The sequence below is a fragment of the Varanus komodoensis genome, unplaced genomic scaffold (genome assembly GCF_004798865.1).
Source record: "Varanus komodoensis strain SLA01 unplaced genomic scaffold, ASM479886v1 scaffold5, whole genome shotgun sequence".
Taxonomy (NCBI): Eukaryota; Metazoa; Chordata; class Lepidosauria; order Squamata; family Varanidae; genus Varanus; species Varanus komodoensis.
Window position 1 is genome coordinate 5,773,831 of NW_025336087.1, and position 18,681 is coordinate 5,792,511.

Genomic DNA, 18,681 nt, shown 5'->3' on the forward strand with positions numbered 1-18,681 from the left:
CCTTAGAACATGCTTAAACAAACTCATGGTCATCAACTTTTTTTTAAATCCCATGAGAAAGCTGGCTAAGTGGAATCTTGCAAAGTGCGCCAATCATGTTTAGAAATAAATTGTCCATTTGCAGTCCTCTTAGGGCTGTTATCCCATGCATATTCACTTAATAATCCCTATTTAACTTAAGGGGGCTTTCTTCCACATAAATGTTTGTGTGATTGGGTTGCAATCCTACATATACCTACAAGTGTGTAAGTGTCATTGAACAAAAGTAGGTAGGACTTCTGCATTTTTCATATTTTGGACTGAAAACATTAGGTGTTGCTGCCCTGGATAAATTTTTGTTAGATCATGTCTGTAAAATGGCCAACATGGTGAAAACATTTTCAAGAACATTCCCTACATGTACCATACCTGGTTTTTGATCAACGAAAGGACTCCATCGAAAATCTTTATGTATTTTCTCTGTTCATCCAGGAAGAAGATGGATTGCCAATTGCCATGGTAACATCTTCATGGAAGAATAGGTCAAGTTTTTATCAATAGTTGTCAGGCTTATGCTGTTAGGTTTTTGCTTAGAAGGCGACTCTGGGCTAAAAAGCAGACGGCTGCATTTTGGAATTAAAGATAATCTGATCAGTGGGTAAATTAGTACCAGTGAGTAAGCAAGATTGAATCGATAAAAGAACTAGGTTTACACAGAGGCCCATGTCAGGGTTTAATGAGGAAAATCAGGATTGATTTACAGCAGGAAATGTAAATGAAATATGGAAATTAATTCTCCTGTGCTTTCTATCTGCATAAAAGCCAGGCATAATAAATGAAACCAAAGAGATACAAAATTCTCTGTGTAGAGAAATGGTTCAGGAAAATATTAGCATATTGTTTTAAGCAAATGAGGTCACATTTAGTGATATTAACATTAATTAAATGTTATATAGTTCCAATAAATTATGGACACACTCCAAAGAGACTAAATTTAAAGCCCTTTGGAATGAATTAAGTATATGGTTAATTTTGCAAGAATAAGTCAGTGGGCACAATCCACCAGGACATTTTCATGTGAAGCAGCAATTCATGAGAGCAAACTCAGAAATCTGGAAGGGACGGGAGAAGAAGCTTGTAAACATGTATGCTCCCAAAAGCCATTTGCAGAATGTGTAAAAGAACATTTCATTAAAGGCTTTTTGCTAATATTATTTATAATGTGCAATGCCTCATTTCAGACATTGTTTTTTATTTTACAGCTAGGCAAGTATGCTGACTGAGGATAATGGGAATTGTAGCACAACACGTTTAGAGAACATCAGGTGGGGGAAGTTGGTGTGACACTTGGGGATGTCAAAAAAAATCCTCAAGAGATTTAAATGAGTTTGGATTTCTGTTAATCCAACCAACAGATTCCACAGCAGACTAGCTTTTCCTAAGTTGCATGGATTTCACATTCATGGACCATTTTTTTCCTGTTTTGCAGGGTGGAGGCAGGGAGAAGGTAAGGGTGTTGTATCATTTTAGAGTGAATCAATGATGGGCTCAGGGAACATTGTGGACTGAAGTTACCTTTTTGTTTTGAGGATCAATGGTGGGGTGCATCGTCTGCATGGAAAAGGTCCCAAGTGCAGTCTCCAAAGCATCTCTGTGTCAGGATAGGAAAATGCTTTCCTGAATTGCTAGAAAGCTGCTGCCAGTCAGTGTTGACAATATTGGGCCATGTGGCCCAAGGATTTGACTCTGTGTAAGACAGCTTCCTATTTATGAAATGACCAGGCGTGTTAAGAGTTATCCTGCATATTCGAGCTAGTTGCATAATCAATCATTACAGGATCCATTGCAACAACACCAAGAAGTGAACTTGCCCTGGTTTTCTAAACTTGCCTTTGCAGATCAGAACGATAAATGTAGCGCAAATGATGCTGGTTTCAGGTTTTTAAAGATCTTTGGTCAAGGCTTCTTCAACCACTTTTTCCATGGGCCTTTCATCTTGCTGCATTGCCCCCAGCTGCTACTGCTCGTCATTCTTTTTTTCATCGCTGCCAATGCCTGGTTGTTTGTCAGGCAAAGCACCATTGCAAAGGGAGGCAGAAGCATCTGCCTGCTGGACCTGGTTAAGAGACAGATGAAGAGCAGGCTGCGATGGTGAAAAGGAGGAGCAACTTCAGTGGACCTTTACCAGTGGGCTTCTGCTAGGGCACGGTCCACTGGCAGGTGCCCAGCCATGCCTAACCTTGACGACAATTATAGGTAGAGAACACACTCATCTTCATGTTTGTTGCCAAGATGCAAAGGAGGCTTCCTGGAGGAGAAGTGGAGGCTGGATTAGTGTGCTTAACTCTGCTCCTCTCCTCTGCATTTCCTGTGCCTTCTCCCAGGTATTTTCCTCCCTTTCAGGGACAGATGTTTTAGTTAATTGTGGGGAAAGCAGCTAGGGAGGAGGACTGCAGAAAGAAACAGCAAGCAGAGAAGAATCTCAGCACATTTCTCCAACCTTTCACTTCTCTCCTGTACCTACACATATGCAAACATAGGCATTCACACAGTAATTCCAAAGGGAACTCTATACTTTTACTGTCCCCCTCTTTATTAGAAGGAAATGTTTTTAAATCCTACTCAAATGTGTGGGCTTCACAGTTTTCAGTGCAACAGCCAGTTTTTAAAAAAATTGGATCATGAGAGCTTGTAGTCATCATCCATCTGTTTTTCATTGTTTTAGGACACAGCTGGTCAAGAAAGATATAGGACAATTACTACAGCCTACTATCGGGGTGCAATGGGCTTCATTTTAATGTATGACATCACCAACGAAGAGTCCTTCAATGCTGTGCAAGACTGGTAAGTGGCACATGGGACAGGTGTGAACTGGAAACACGTGTGTGTTGACTTGCCACCTGCATTGCTGTTGCTGCTGTGATTGGGAAACAGTGGAAACCACATGATGTTTCTCAAACTGGCTACATTGCTAATGTGAACGCTTTACACGGGATCTCTTTTTCTTTCCACACATGGTTAAGCTTCTCTGTACCACTTGTAAAGCTTCTACCATCTGCTACAGGCCAGCTCCCAGGACTGCCCCCCTGCTACCGTTGCAGAGGTTGCCAGTTTTGATGTGATTGGCCATGAAAACGTTTTGGTACGAGTCAAAATTATGCTTTTATTATTATGTGGAAGAAATTAGCTTCTTAAGATACTTGATACTTCTAGACCTAGGATACTGCAGGATCCTAGGGTTGGCCTACAAGGATACCTATGTGGTTTATTCCTGTTAAATAGCAAATACTAAATCAGTAAATAAGAAAAACCAGGGTCATTTAGCTGATAGGTGGGAGATTCAGGTGAGATAAAAAGAAGGACTTAATAGAATCATATAATAGTAGAGTTGGAGGGGGCCATGAAGGCCATCGAGTCCAACCACCTGCTGTTCCAGGATACCACATTACACCATCCCACTTCTTCACACAGCAGATAGTTACACCATGGAATTCACTTCCATAAGATGTAGTGAGGGCGACCAATCAGATGGTTTTGAAAGGGGAATTGGCCGATCATGATGGCTATTGGTTACCTCCAGGATCAGGGGCAGTATGCCTTGGTTTGCCAGGTGTGAGCAGGTTGGGTGGGATGGTGTGGTTGCATTCATATCCTGCATGTGGGATTGCTGTGGGCAGCTGGTTGCCTGTAAAAGCAGGATGTTGGATTACATGCATCCTTGCTGTGATCCAGCCAGGTTCCTCTTATCCCTTTAATGCAGAAGGACCTTAAGAATCTCTTGGAAGCAGCAAAAAGAATAGGAACATAAAAGCCCAGCAATACCTGTATCTCTTAGCTGGCTAAAGAAACCATGCAAACCAGCAGTAAATGAATAAGCAAGCCTGTTGTTTACATTATATATTTTTAATAGTATACCCTGCCCTATTAATAATGGATTAAATGGCAGCTGATTACATTTATTTGACACATCTGTGCCATTATGTCATGCAAGGCATTCTAAACTCACCTTCCTTCTGACCAGAGTCAGACTCTTCAGCTGGAGCAAAGTGGCTCCATCCTGTGTCTTGAGAACACACTGTGGAGCCAGAGCTGCTAATTGGGGAAGGGCCAGATTTTGTGAATGACTAGAATAAGAATGGCAAAACCTCAGCAGTTTTGTCTGTGTTTATTATGGTATTCCCTTAAAAAGCTAAAAGAACAAACAAAAAAATTGGTGTTGGATTATTGTTTACCACTCACTGCTGCAGCTGCTTTTACCTTTCCTTTACTTCTGCTCTTTGTCTTTGTAAAACAGGGGTAGGAAGTCTCTTCTTGCTCGAGGGGTGAATTCATTTGAAAGCTACATCAAATTGGTGGGCAGGGCATAGGCCAAAGGGGTGGGGGTAAACATACAAGTACAAAACCCCCAGCATGCTGTAGCTTAAAGCTTCCCATGCCAGTCACTAAACCTTAGGAGCAGCATCTCGGCCTCTATAATGGGGGAAACCACACAAAACAATGGGTAGTTGGAGGAGGGAATAGAAGCTTCTGGGGAATTCCAAAGGGGAAGAAAGGGATGCCAGGGAGCTGGATTGGCTTCTGGGTCCAAGGTTTCCCAGCTCTGCTATTAAAGCAGGAATGGGAGCATGCAGCCCTCTGGAAGCTGTTTGCTTGCAATGCTTGATAGGTGGGCCACAGGTTTCCCACACCAGCCATAAAAGCTCAGCAGCCCTTTCATGTTTCTCCAACCACCTCCACATGCCATATGCCCTGTTTTCTTCCACACCCAAATTAGTCACTCATCAGTTTTCTTCCATTTTTCCCTTTGCTGCCATTCCCAAAACCCAAGTTCTTCAGCAGAGCCTTAATCTTCCCTGGTCTCATGCTTGCTGAATCTCCTTAATCCTTCTGCAGCCTTCTTGGTGCCTGCTCCAAGGTCTAAGACTAGATTTGCTCTCTCTTGGCTGTCCTCCTGCCTGCAGCAAAGACCTTTTTATTCAAGCAAGCCTGTGCCTGTTGGATTGGATGCCATATTTCTTTTGCTATTGTTGTACTTTAATAGTATTTTGAATGCATTTGTTATTAATGTTTAATCAAGCTCCATTTATGATAGTAAACCTCCCTGAGTGCCATTTTTCCTGCTAGAAAAAGATCTTTGTTGATCTGTGAACCAAGGAGAGAATGGATGTAAGAAAATCCATACTTCCTTTGTTAGAAGGAGTAATATAAATTATCTCTTTCTCCTTCAGCCTTTCCCTTCTGTTTCTGCCATACCCATCTAATGCCGTTATAAGACCTCTGAGCAAGGACTGAACTATTTTATGTTCTGGACATGGCATTGCACACTGGGTGATGGATCCTCACAAAATTCAGCTGGCTGCTGTAATGTGCATATTTCTGAAATGAAGCTGAGAGGCAAGCGGAGGAGCTGTCCAGTAATTTAGCTCAAGAGCAGGCCTCACGCAAAAAACATGGAGTAGAAAATCTGCTGCCAATAACAGAGTGCAGACAGCAGATTTATTCTAGCAAGTGCTGTGTAAAAGCCAAACCCTTTTCAAGCTCCATCTGGCAGTTCATCAGGGAGAAAATTCCACTGCCTTCTGCTTTTAAAAGTCTCTTTTGCCAAACAGATAAACCAGTTTAGTATGCAAAGCAAAACAACTAAGCTTGGATCCAAACATATGAGCAAGTGGTATCATTTGTACATGTTTCAGGGTTCTCTTCACACTGTTTTTTAACAGCACTGATCCTAATAATACATAGCAGTCACTTAGCACTTAGCAGATGGAAAGGTCTGCTTCACACAAATGTTCCCATTCCTTATAATCGCATTGCATGGCAGCTCCATATTGCCATCCCTCTACTGCAGATGGTATTATTATGCTTCCAACTGAAACAAAATACTCCCATCTCTCACATCTACCCATAGCACAGAAGGGCAGACTGAGGCTGAGGAAAAGCAGTTTGTCAAGTGAGCACATGGCAAGCCAAGAGTCTAACCCAATATTCAAAGCCTTGAGCCTGTTACTTTCATTTTCTCCCACATTCAGTTTTGTAATTTCAAGTTCTTTTTACCCTGAATATGGAGCACTGTGCACATTTTGCACTTTCCAAAATCTGTTCAAGGCGGAACTGAAACAACATTCTCACCCATCCCTTCTTATTTATTATTCATTTATTTGTTTCAAACATTTGTATGCCACTCAAGTGTGCCACAGCACCTCTGGATGGCTCACAACATGAAATAAAAACACAACAAAAATATAATAAAACCATAATGCATTAAAAACAACAATAAAATACACCAACACATATAATACAAAGGTCTATGGCAAATAGTTATTAAAAGGTCTTTGTCTGGCACCAAAAAGAAAGTAAGGAAGGCACCAGGCGAATCTCCTTGGGGAAAGCATTCCAAGTATTCCTGCATTCACTCTTAATGCCTCTTCCGCCCAAGCCACTCCTGTCCATTTCTAGCAGATCACGCATGTGAGCAGCACTGAGCAATGTGTGCTTTAGTTCCAGCAAGGCCTTCCTCTTCTCTTGAGTTATTACCTTCTTCGTATCCCATCCTTCCTATGCTGGGAATAGATCGTGCTTTCAGCTCTGCTGCCTATCATTCATTGGCCATTCTGTCCCATTCATATTTTAATGTTTGCACTTTTGCTTTCCATTGATTATTTATAGAATGAACTCAAATGCTCCACTGCTATGTTGCAATGGCTAAGAGGAGCTATGCGAAGGCATCCTGCAGTGCAAAAGCTCTGGAGAACACAGTCATGACCCCTTCCAGCTGGTCCTTTGTGTTTTCTTTCTAGATTTATCACCATCACACACACACACAGCCAAGGTCTGCCTTCCCCAGCCCGGTACCATTTAGATCTGTTGGGCTGGAGCTGTGACTATCTCCAGCCAGCGTGGATAAAGGTAGCTGTAGTCCAAAATACCTGGAAGGCACCAGGTTGTAGAGGCTGATGTAGCACTGCAGGAGCTCAGGGGGCTCTTTAGATCAGGGCTCGGCCACCTTTTGGGACTGTAGGCATGTATGGCTGAGAAACTGTCCTGGGCACCATCACAAAATGGCCTCCATGGGAAGCATGGCAGGGGACAAGTAACCTGCCCAAAAAACTGACTAGATGACAGAGGTGGGGTCTGAGCCTCAGCATACTTATAAACTCCCATGAAGCCACAGTTTTCAGTGCCAAAAGAAACCGATTTTACAGTAAAATGCATGAGAAAAGAGGAAAGAAAGGAGAAACTTGGGTTCCAAGAAAGGTTCCCCTGATGCAAACTGGAGTCCATGCACACTGTAATCTGAGGGCTGTCACAGAGAAGTCCCTCCCCCTTTCCTCCTTTCCTTTCCCAGCCTACATTTTTGTGTATGCAGAATGTGATGGTCACTTTAGACATGGACTTGGTTTGACACAGTGACCAGTCATTGAAGTTTATTGTTGGTGGGTTTCCATGTCATGCAAACTCTGCCTCAGCAACCCATGAGGGGCTTATTTTTGAAAATGCCCCATGAAGAGAACCCACATGCTTTTCTTGGGCCTGTTTTTACCCAGTGTGTTGCTATATTGCCTGAACCCAGACGATTGATCCCACCGTGGGGAAAGACACACAGCTGGTGACTCTCCTGGCAAGACAAGTAGCCCTTGCTGCTCATCCTGGGTTTGCCCTGGCCACTGCCAGCTGCCTCACAAGTGCCCAAGCACTTCCAAGCTGGTTGGCAGTGGCTTCCCCCTTCTCTAGTATGAAGCTGAGCTGTTTTCAGCTTGCTGAGGCTGCCTTGTCCTTTTTTTTCTCTCTCTCTCCTCTTCCTGTTTCAGCAGCCCCAGCATCCCCTTCAAAGTGCCACAGCAGCACCTTGGAAGGGCTACTGAAGGCTGCCTGGCATCTGTTTATTGTTATATTAATGCCACCCAGGAACTCTGGTTCTCTGGGTGGTTCACAACAATTTAAAACATATAGTATAAAATTGTAAATAGTTAAAACAGTATAAAAGTGAAAAACAGTGTAAAGCCTAGCAGCAGAGCAAATATTTAAAATACTGCCCAGAATATCCAGAACACAGCAACTTCAGCAGTCTAGAAGGAAGACTCAGCCGCCTGGCTGGTCAGCTTCTCTGTGTGGAATGGGGTTTGGGGAAGGCCACCACAGTGCCCTTTCTCACAGAAACCAAGAAGTCTTAGAGCAGCCCTGACAAGGCCTGAGACTTTTGTCTATTTTCTGTTTGTACAAAGATGCCACATGCATAGAGGAGTGTTTACATTTCTTCACTATTTACCTTTACAAAGCATTCACGCACAACGGATTGCCGGTGGCTATAAAATGGAGGCAATAACTGATCATCTCCAGGGAAGCTGTCAGAGTCAAACAACTTGCAGTGCCGCAGTGCTCCGAGTTCCTTTTCTAAAGATGTGCAAATCATAGCTGTGTGTTTTATCTGCTGTCTGTGCTTTGCCTTCCCCTTCCTTTTTCACTTGGGGAGTTTGTCAGTTTTGCATGCCCAGCTTAGCAATATCTCAGCTAATAGAGAGAGAGAGAGAGGGAGAGAGAGAGAGGGAGAGAAATGCAGAGCAAAGCTGAAGAGCAGGGTAGGGTATCCATTAACCACTGAGACAATCTTGGACAAACCACTTTTACTGGTTCTTTTGAATGGCCAGCTGTAATGTTTGGCATTTATGGGAAAATTGGCCATTTTTTTCCTATGGATCTGTAAACATATAAAAACCTTTCACCAGAGCACACCATATAGACTGCTTTCTCAAAAACTGCCCTGAAAGATGAATCTTACAGCCACTGGATTAATTGTGCAGTGGCCAACTGAAGTGGTGGATTTCTGGACTATAGGACTTCTTACAGAAGGAAGAAGAAAATGTGCATATCATTGACTGCTCTCCCATGTACAAAACCCCCCTGAAGGATGCAGCACAATTATCCGCTGAGCCTTTACTTACATGCAGAAGCTCCCCAGTTCAATCCCTGCTTATTCTGAGTTGGGCCTGAACAAGGGTGGCTGAGGGGTTTGGTCTGTGCACGTTCTCATATGAACGGACTAATTCTTTATTCTTGATCAGAATTTAGATATACGCCAGCTTTCCTTGTTCCTGAATTTTCCAATATAGCTCTTATCTCAGAAGGGTATCAAAGTACAGGTGGAAAAAAGTCTGCTTTGACAGAAAGTGCATTTAGAAATATGCATATTGAGAGAAAATAGGGGGATGTAACTGTGCATTGTCATGCAAATTAAAAAATAATCCGTGAGTGTGAAAACAGAATGGAACAGACTTAAGGCTGAACACATGTGGGTTTGGCATAGATCTGAAGCAGGCACATTCACCTGTTCCTAGTCTGAATGTCTGCAGATCCACTGCCAATCTGTGTAGACTCAAGCTGGGTGAAATGGATCAATGGCAGGACTTGGTCGTACGAGGCAGCTTCCCGTGTTCCTTCCTAGCACTGCACCACAAACAAAGCTATAGTAAACCTTCCCTGTTGATGTACTAATCGACTACATGTGGATAGGTCATGAAGGTGAGGATGGTGGATGGGGGAAACCATTACAAACTATAACAACAACATAGCCACCACCTTATGCCAAGTGAGGCTCATATAATCCAGTACTGTCAACACGGACCAGGAATGACTCTCCAGGTTTTCAGATGAGATTCCTTCTTTGGCCTACCTGAAGATGCTGGGAATTGAACTGGGGGCCTTCAGTAAGCAAAGCAGCTGGCCTACCACTGCAGCCCCATCCCCATTACCGGCATCAACCCACCCCTCTGCAGTATAGAGCCCAGAATCGCTCCATCTCATTCTGCGTAATTTGTAGAGCGACTCTAAGTACGCCATAAGTGTAGCTGTCATGTGGGAAGTGATAGTTGCTCTCAGGTCTAAGGCTCTGTACTGGAAGCAAAGGCTGGGGTTTAGTGGACACATGGGGTGAATATGGTTAGACACAGATCAATACTCTGAGTGAAAGTGTGGCTGGCACAGCGCCACATATCAGAAGGAGGTAATTACGCTTACTTACGCATGCGTGCACACACGGGCGCACACAGCTTCTGCGCCTCACTTTATTGCTTCCATTTCAAAGACGGTAATTGTTTCCAATGAGCCAAGTCTCCCACATTAGCAGAAGGCATAAAACCACTGCTGTTGAGATCTGACAATCAGAAAAGTGAAAGAACCCTGTGAAGGGCTCCGCTCTGATGCAGAAGAGCCGAAAGTGCAAATAAATCTCCAAGAGTCTTGAGAACAAAAGAGAGGGGTGCAATGTGCCAACACATCTAGGTTTGTGTGGCATGTTCTGGCAAGATTCCCAGGTGCGCACAAGAAGCGAACCATTTTGGTGGGACGGACAGCTCAGACTCTGAGAATGAGCTGTATGGAGGGGAGTTGGCCAGTCCTGGCAGGACTGAGAGCTCGGGCCCCGATAACGAGATGGTTGTTGAAACGGATGCCGCTCCAGCTGCAGTCCGAGGCCCTGGGTATCCGCCTGTGCCTGCTAGGGAAGGCATTAGTTCAAGGGCAGCCGAGGGGCCCAGTTAACCTTCCCATGGGTGGAAGAAGAGCAACAACATCCAGAGGGGTTAGAGATGGGGAGTCTATAAATGGAAGAACTCCACCCTCCTGAGGAGGTGGACTCGATAGTCCATCGTCAAAGTTGCAGAGTGGCCCAGCTGGGATCCCGGGGGGGGAACACAGGTGTGCCTGCATCCACAGCTTTCCTCCCACCTGAGACAGGCACAGAAGGATTCATAAGCAAAGCTTTGGATGAAGCAGGACAGAGAGGGTTCAACATTTCACTCTGTGTATGCTCAGAGACTTACGTGTAAAATAAAGACCTTTGGCAAGAAGTGCCGGTGAGTCTGGTACTGCTGGGAGGAAGAATTCAGCTCACATCTAGTGACCCACTAGGTCATATCCTACAGAACTGCCATACATAAAAACTGACCCGATGTAGGATAAGTGTGTGCACATAAACATATGCGCATGCGTGCATACACACACTATCCTGAGTCAAGTGCTTTTTAATCCCTTGAAAACGGTCAAAATAATAAGCACACATTTAGAACTCTCTCACTGAAATGAGTGGGACTTAAAAGGCTTGGCTTTGGTTGACATGCTCACTGCTGGCACTCCCTCTGGCTGATCCAGCATAGTCACAGTGTTCCCTCCCTATGGAAGGAATCTGCACAAGCAAACTTCACACAACAGAGAGCATGTGAGGACTGGGAGGGACTGGAGAGAATTTGGTGCCTCCCTTTGCATGAGCTAAAACACAAACGTGCATAAAGCTGCTTGCAACCTAGTGGGACTTCTGAATACAGTGTATGGGATTGTGTTGTCAGTAAGTAAAACTAGAAAATTTTGATTTTGTTAGGGCAGCCAAGTCAGAAAGTTACATAAGCTTGAAAATCAAATATAATCTGAATGTATGGGAAGCGATAGAAAGCCAGATTCATACTCTTTATAGAGGCAATTTGATATCAGTAAAACAAGATGGATTTTCCCTTCCTCCTTTCTCTTTCAATGAAATTTGTCCCAGTCTGTGTTTCATAGGCAATAACCATTCTGCCATTTTTTTAAAAAATCACCATTCTAAGCTGATCTAACAGCGTAGCTTTGCAGGCAGACTTTTCTTCAAGGCTGATATGACTTCGAAAAATCTTGTTTACAAAAACAGCTCACAAGTAATGCCCTCTGGTGCTCAAAGTAATGTTTATTGGAACTTGTCTAGTCTGCCGACAAACCTCCTAACATTTACGGAATTCAGACAGAATAGACAATTTGTGATAAAATATTTATTCCCCATGTTCTTCTCACAAGTGGAGTTCAGCCAGACCCATCTGAGAACAGTTGCAAGACATTTGTTTGTGCACAAGCAGTTTGCCTTCTCCTCCTACCCTATATGTAACATAATTATACCCTGTTTTCCCGAAAATAAGACCTAATCGGAAAATAAGCCCGAGCATGATTTTTCAGGATGCTCGTAATATAAGCCCTACCCCAAAAATAAGCTCCAGTTAAGATTGTCAGCCAGACAGATGGGGAAAAACAATAGTACATCTGTTGCAACACACGATAGACATATTGAATTATAAAATAATAATGTTAATATATAATTAAATATAAACAAATAATAGTGTTGACATTAATACTTAAAATAAATGATAATATACATTATAATTATAAATACCAAAGCGGGCACCTTTGGACGAGAGATAAACGCCTATGTAAACAGATGATCACGAGACTTATTGCCAAATGACCAGAGTACAGACACAACGCACAAATAACATCAATACGTTGTGTGTTGTAACGGACGTAATTAATGCATGGGTACAAAATGCAAGATGGGTGCAAAAAGAAAGAGCTGATCCATCGAGTACAAGAAAGGAATCGTGCAGGACTCTCAGGACAAGAATCTTATGGCTTTCCTAAGAAAAAAATAAGACATTACCTGAAAATAAGCCCTAATGCATCTTCTGGAGCAAAAATTAATATAAGACCCTGTCTTATTTTTGGGGAAACATGGTATGTGCATCTGTAACTCTGCACTTGTCCAACCAGCTATACCCAACCTTAGCTGTACCATTGGTCTGTGCCGCTGGTGGAAGGATGTCATCAGATAACCCCATGAAGTTTCTGCTTGGGTCCTATTTTCTGAGCATTCTGACAAGGCGCGTGTTTGGGCCATATGACCAAAATTAGATTTAACTGCCCTGATACTATCTCCTTTAAAACTGTGTGGTTTTGCATCCCACTTCTTTCCTGGGGAGACACACAACTGAACTGTGGATAGTGTGAATGGAAGAAAGCTTGGGAGATGTCTCATGCCAACTATGCCTCAGTGAATGTACATTGTAAGCTGTAAACTTCCATATTTCTAAGCCTGCGAGAGTCACATAATTGGGACTGCTGAATTTAATTTATCTTAACTAATTGCCTTTACCAAATTCAAACAAGAAATAAATGAATGCTGAGAGCTGTTCCATGCTGCTTTCGTGTGTGTTATTGGATTAGTTCTGGAATAGATTGCAGTAGCTGGTCTTAACTCTTTTATAAGGCACTCCATGCTGTGTGCGCATGCCTGCCTTTTGTGCTATCCTGAAGAGAATCTAAAGGCTCAATTCTGTAGGCAGGATGTTTAGAAAGGGGGGAAAAGCCTCCCAGCATGTCCCAAGCAGCTGTCTCTGAACGGAGCCCTAAACCAGCTTTCTCCAGCCTGGTTCCTTCCAAATGGGATAGACATTCACTCCCATATTTTCTAGCCAGCATGGCTAAGGAAATACAGGACAACATATCCTGAAGGAATCCGAGAAGTTTCACCTAAGCTGTTGCTTCTGGGGAAGGACATGGCAACTCATTTGAACTACCTTTCCCAGAGGATGGGCCTGTTCCGGTAACCAATGAACATGTGAGAGCTCTAGTGGAGGGCAGGTGGATACTTGGAAAACTGGGCTTTGTTGGCAGTTCTGAGCCTATGAGGAGCCAGTTTGTACCTTTACCTGCAAAATACAGGATTCTGCTTTTTGAGTGTTTCAGGTGGCAATTCAAAAGTCACATCTCGTAAATGGATGTAGATGCTCTTGCCTAGTTTCACAGCTGACAAGGAGCCAGTGCAGCTTTTCAGCAGCTTGTGTATGGTGCTAATGCTAAAAGACCTTATCAATAAACAGGTTTGGTACTGACTATATTGTTTTCAGGCACTTGAAGAAGGGAATAGCAGGTGAAAGGAGCTTAGAAACCCAAAATGTGTTGACGTTGTTTTGCAGAAGCATATTGATTGAGAAGGAATGGATTTTTCATGTGCTTTGGACTCCAACACCAGATTTATTCACAGTGTCAGTTCCAAAGCTTTGCATACTTTGCACAAAGAAAGGGCTTGCTAAGCATTCATAGACTTGATCTCAGCTCAGTTTGCTTCCAAGCATGGGAAAGAAGTCTGCTGAGTGCCAGACTCAACAGATGGATCTTTGCATCTTTAGTCATGACCCATTGATTAGGCAAAATGGGACTATTGAGTTCTCTGTCCCATTCCCAGTTAAGAGGATGAATAACACCTTTAGCAACCAATAGCAAGTATTTATGGACATGGAATATAACTTGATTTGCCTGATCAACCTCAATAAGTGCTTCCTATAGTGGAGGAAACACTGAAGCTGCAAATAGCAGCAGGGTCAAATCTGGAAGCTAGCAAACCTTGTAATTCCAAATACTGCCATTCAGCCATAACTGGTGAATCATATTTTGCCCACAAAATGGATAATGTGGGCAAAATATGGGCATAATGTGGGCACAGGAGAACCAGTGTGGTGTAGTGGTTAAGAGCATGGGACTGGGACGCAGATGATCTGGGTTCTAGTCCCCACTTGGCCATGGAGCCAACTGGGTGACTTTGGGCCAGTCACAGACTCTTAGGCCAACCTACCTCACAGGGTTGTTGCTGTGGGGATAAGATGGAGGAGGAGAATGATGTAAGCTGCCTTGAGCCCTTTGTAGGAAAAAGGCAGGATATAAATTGAAAAATAAATAAATAACAAAAACTCATCATCAGCCCCAAGCAGATGATTCAAGGTAAAAATCACCCCATCTCTCCACACCCACCTCAAAAACATTTCCTGACCAGTTTTAAACATGGATTTTCCTATAGTGTCAATTTAGCATGAGATACTAGATCAAAAGTCAAGGCAATGGTTTTCCCAGTTGTAATGTATGGCTGTGAAAGTTGAACCATAAGGAAGGCTGAGCACCAAAAAACTGGAGTTATGGAATGCGCTCCCCAGAGAGGTCCGCCTGGCGCCGTCGTTATTTGTTTTTCGGTGCCAGGCGAAGACCTTTTTATTTAAGCAGCATTTTAAATGTTAATACTATTGAATTTTATCTGGCCAGGGCGGCTTATTTTATTCTAATGTATATATTCTAATTGTTATTGTCTTAATTTATTGTTGTGAGCTGCCCCGAGGCTTCGGCGAATGGGGCGGCATAAAAATGTTTTAATAAATAAATGAATAAATAAACTGAGGTCTTCGAATTGTGGTGCTGGAGAAGACTCCTGCAAGTCCCTTGGACTGCAAGGTGATCAAACCAGTCAGTCCTAGAGGAGATCAACCCTGACTGCTCTTTAGAAGGCCAGATCCTGAAGATGAAACTCAATTACTTTGGCCACCTAATAAGAAGGAAGGACTCCCTGGAGAAGAGCCTAATGCTGGGAACAATAGATGGCAAAAGAAGAAGGGGATGGCAGAGAATGAGGTGGCTGGATGGAGTCATTGAAGCAGTTGGTGTGAACTTAAGTTGACTCCAGGGGATGGTGGAGGACAGGAAGGCCTGGAGGAATGTTGTCCATGGGGTCGCAATGGGTTGGGCACGACTTTGCGAATAACATAACTAGATCAAAATGCAATTGATGGGACACACGGAGCTCCGTCCATGCTAATCAACCACTCTGCCACAACAGAAGGACACAATCAGTTCATAGACGTGGTCATGGGCTTTGTTCCACAGCTCATCTGTATCTGTTCAGCATGAAACATGCTGTGAATGAGAGTTTAGTTTTCTCTGTTGCGGCACACAACAGAACACAGAACCACGTAGGCTTGGTACAGCACATGAAAAGTTCTGTGTCTTGCTATTTGTGATCTCATACTAGGAAACACAGCAGATAATTGCGCAAGGCAGTGGCTGAGTTCCATGAACAGCTGAAAAAAATATTGCTTGCACAGTTCCATATGCAACCTAGAGCTGGGCTGGTGCTTAGATTCAGCAATTTGGAGCAGGTGAAGTTTGTTCACCCTGCTCATTTTTTCCATCTTTTTTTTTTTTTTTTAGAAGGAGAGGCCTGTTCACTATATTTTTTTCTGAAACTTAACTGTATGATAGAAGACACTGAAATGTTTCTTTAAAAACGGTTAGATTACTGCAATGCACTTTATGTAGGGTCACCTTTGTGCTTAGTACGGATGCAGCTAGTACAGAAAGCAACAGTCAGGATACTTGGCCATGAATGAACCTTTCACACCAGTCTTGAGGATACTGCGCTGGCTATCAATTAGCCACTAAGCCAAGGACAAGGACCTGTCATGGCTTTTTGAAATTCAGCTGAAAGTCCTTCCAATTTTCATTTTATTCCTTTGTTAAATTTCTATACTGTCCAGTAGCCAAATCCCTCTGAGAACATCATAACTATAAACCAAATGTATAAACAAGCAACAATAAGAAATCCCGGGAGCCAATTAAAAACCTATCGTATACTGACAAGTGCCTGAGTAGTAGAAGGGTCTTAACCTGGGCCCAAACTAGAACAGTGTTGGCACCAGGCAGGTCTCATTGGGTAGATGGTTTCATAATTTTGCACAGAAAACTAGGAAAGGGGTATTTAGTCCTTTCCCTGTGTATGATTCCCAACTGAAATAGCTCCCCAGCACTCAGTTACCAAAGCTGCTATTACTCCTGGGCTGGATAAGGGAGAAGATGGACACTTACCTTGCTTCCTCCCACCTTCACCAAGGCACCTCATAGTAGTTTGGGAGTGGGCATAATTTTGGCCAGAGAAACAATATGGAGGAGAGGCATAATCATTGACTGCCGCTCTGATCACATTCTGAGGATCCCATAGCTGCCTTCAAGTAGGATTGGTCTGGTTTTTTTTTTTTTAAAGTCAGGAGATTCTATCACAGCTTCCACACATTAAAGCTGTTTTCCTCCTTAGGTTCTTTGGATGCACCTTCATTTTCCTGAGCCAAAGTTTTGGCCTGGTCTGTTTAGGTCAGTAAGGTAGTTATGGCCTAGGTTTATTCAAGGAGAAGTCTGTGTACCAGTCATAATATGATGCAATAGCCACCTGTTAGATAAATGCATAAACATAATGCTTCCCATGTGGGTTTCCTTTCCTCCTGATACATCTGTCATAGGTCACCTGATGATGGCTACAGTATGCAGAAGTGTTTGTTTTATCACCTAGTCACAAAATTTGCTCTTGGTAGCAATAGGGCTAATATCCCTTGAGGTCAAGATGACTGATTTTATTGGCGGAGTTAGTGGCTGAGACATTCTCTTCATCTTCTTGTCTCTCTGTGCTGACAAAGTTAATGTTATCATTCAGCATTCCCAAATGAAATTTCTGCCTCCAAGAAATTGAATGCAAACTCTGCTATTGATTGAATTATATTAATAGTCAAACAGAGGTACTTAGATGATGAAAAGGGTACGTTAATGGCTCACATGATATTTAAAGGTAAAGTCAATCTCACCCTCTGTGCATAATATTTGAGGAAAAAAGGTTTGAGTGCAAAGAATCTTCTTCTGTTAAAAAATAACAATAAGCTGTTGTTATTTTAGTTGTTTTCTGGAGTGGTTGTATTTTACTGGATGATTGTTTTAGCTGTTTTAGATTTTGTATGTTTTCATTCTGCTGTAGATCACTTTGAGTTTTCTTTCTTTTAAGGCATGCTGGCAGGCAAACACTGAGAAGTATAGGACTTTTTCTGTTTATACATGTATAGGATTGCACCCTAAGACATTTAAATGAGAAGGAGAAAGATCCAAACAGGCCATGAATATATGCTGTTCTCACTAAATATGATTTCAGGACTGTATATAAAATACAGTACAATCCTATACATGTCTTTTCAGAAGTACTTGCTCCCAGATACATAGGTGTAAGACTGTAATCATAAGAACTTTCTAGCCTAGGGCAGGGATTGCTGCTATCAGTATAATATATAATGTTACACAACACTCTAACATATGACAAACATGATTTCACTTTTATTATAACATTTGGCCTTGCACCATCATGAGACAGATGCACAATCTCCAGTGCATTACAGAAGTAAAAGAGAACATCTTAAACATTAAACAGATCAAAAATTAACAAAGCTAGCTAAAAATAAAGTTCCATATTATTGGTTTCTCATTTTTGTAAAAATGGCTGTAAACAAACACCCAAATTCTTTGGTATAATCTTTTGTGTCTGCTGTATAAAATCTGGCAGGGACTTACACTAGTAGCATTAGGAAAGCAGTCACTCCCTTCAAAACTTTCACAATATTATTGGAAAACAAACTGGCCAGTTTGACATATGATACATAAGTAGATAATTATTTTGAAAGGAAAATGTAATAATGTGACAGATATAATCTAGCTATCCTGGCTACTTACCTTAGGCCTGAAGCCCAAGGTATTAAATGGAACATGTTGCAGTATATTAAATCAGTTTGAAAAGGGTTTAAAATCCATTAAAATAACTGGATCCCTATTTGGCAAAATAAATTGCTGGTACATGAGACTGATCCAGCTCAGAATCAAAGGAGGGAGTTTAAAATACCCTTTCTCTTTCCTGTACTCTAGAATTTACAAGATAAATAGAGCTCGATCTGCTAGCTACATCTTTAAAGTAACATCTGCTTTGAATCATCATCTTTTCATAAACTGGGGTTGAACTTAATGGGCTGGATCCACATTTCTAAATTTTGCAGCAGCACTGGTTCTGAGCAGAGATTCACTGAGAATGCTCCTGCTAGTGGAAAACAATGGCTTTTTTCCTTACACCCCCTCTTTCTGCAGTCCCCTTGGGCACCTCCTCCCCTATTCCAAAGGGTTCCTGAACCCTTTGCAGCAACTTCTGGAGAAAATTAGGGCTACAAGGTGATGGAAAATTGGCAGAGTTCACTATCTTCTCCCCTGTTCACGAGTGGAAAAATTCTGTTGAAT

At 42.5% G+C, this 18,681-nt stretch overlaps 1 protein-coding gene across 1 annotated transcript in view; it reads left to right on the top strand.

The window, feature by feature from the left end:
• The window catches only part of RAB3C (RAB3C, member RAS oncogene family), a 101,512-nt gene that overhangs the window by 35,978 nt on the left and 46,853 nt on the right, over positions 1-18,681 (top strand). The window contains exon 2 of the mRNA XM_044446513.1: positions 2,705-2,823. Within this exon, the coding sequence (XP_044302448.1) occupies positions 2,705-2,823 (119 nt within the window). The remainder of the gene's footprint in view (positions 1-2,704; positions 2,824-18,681) is intronic.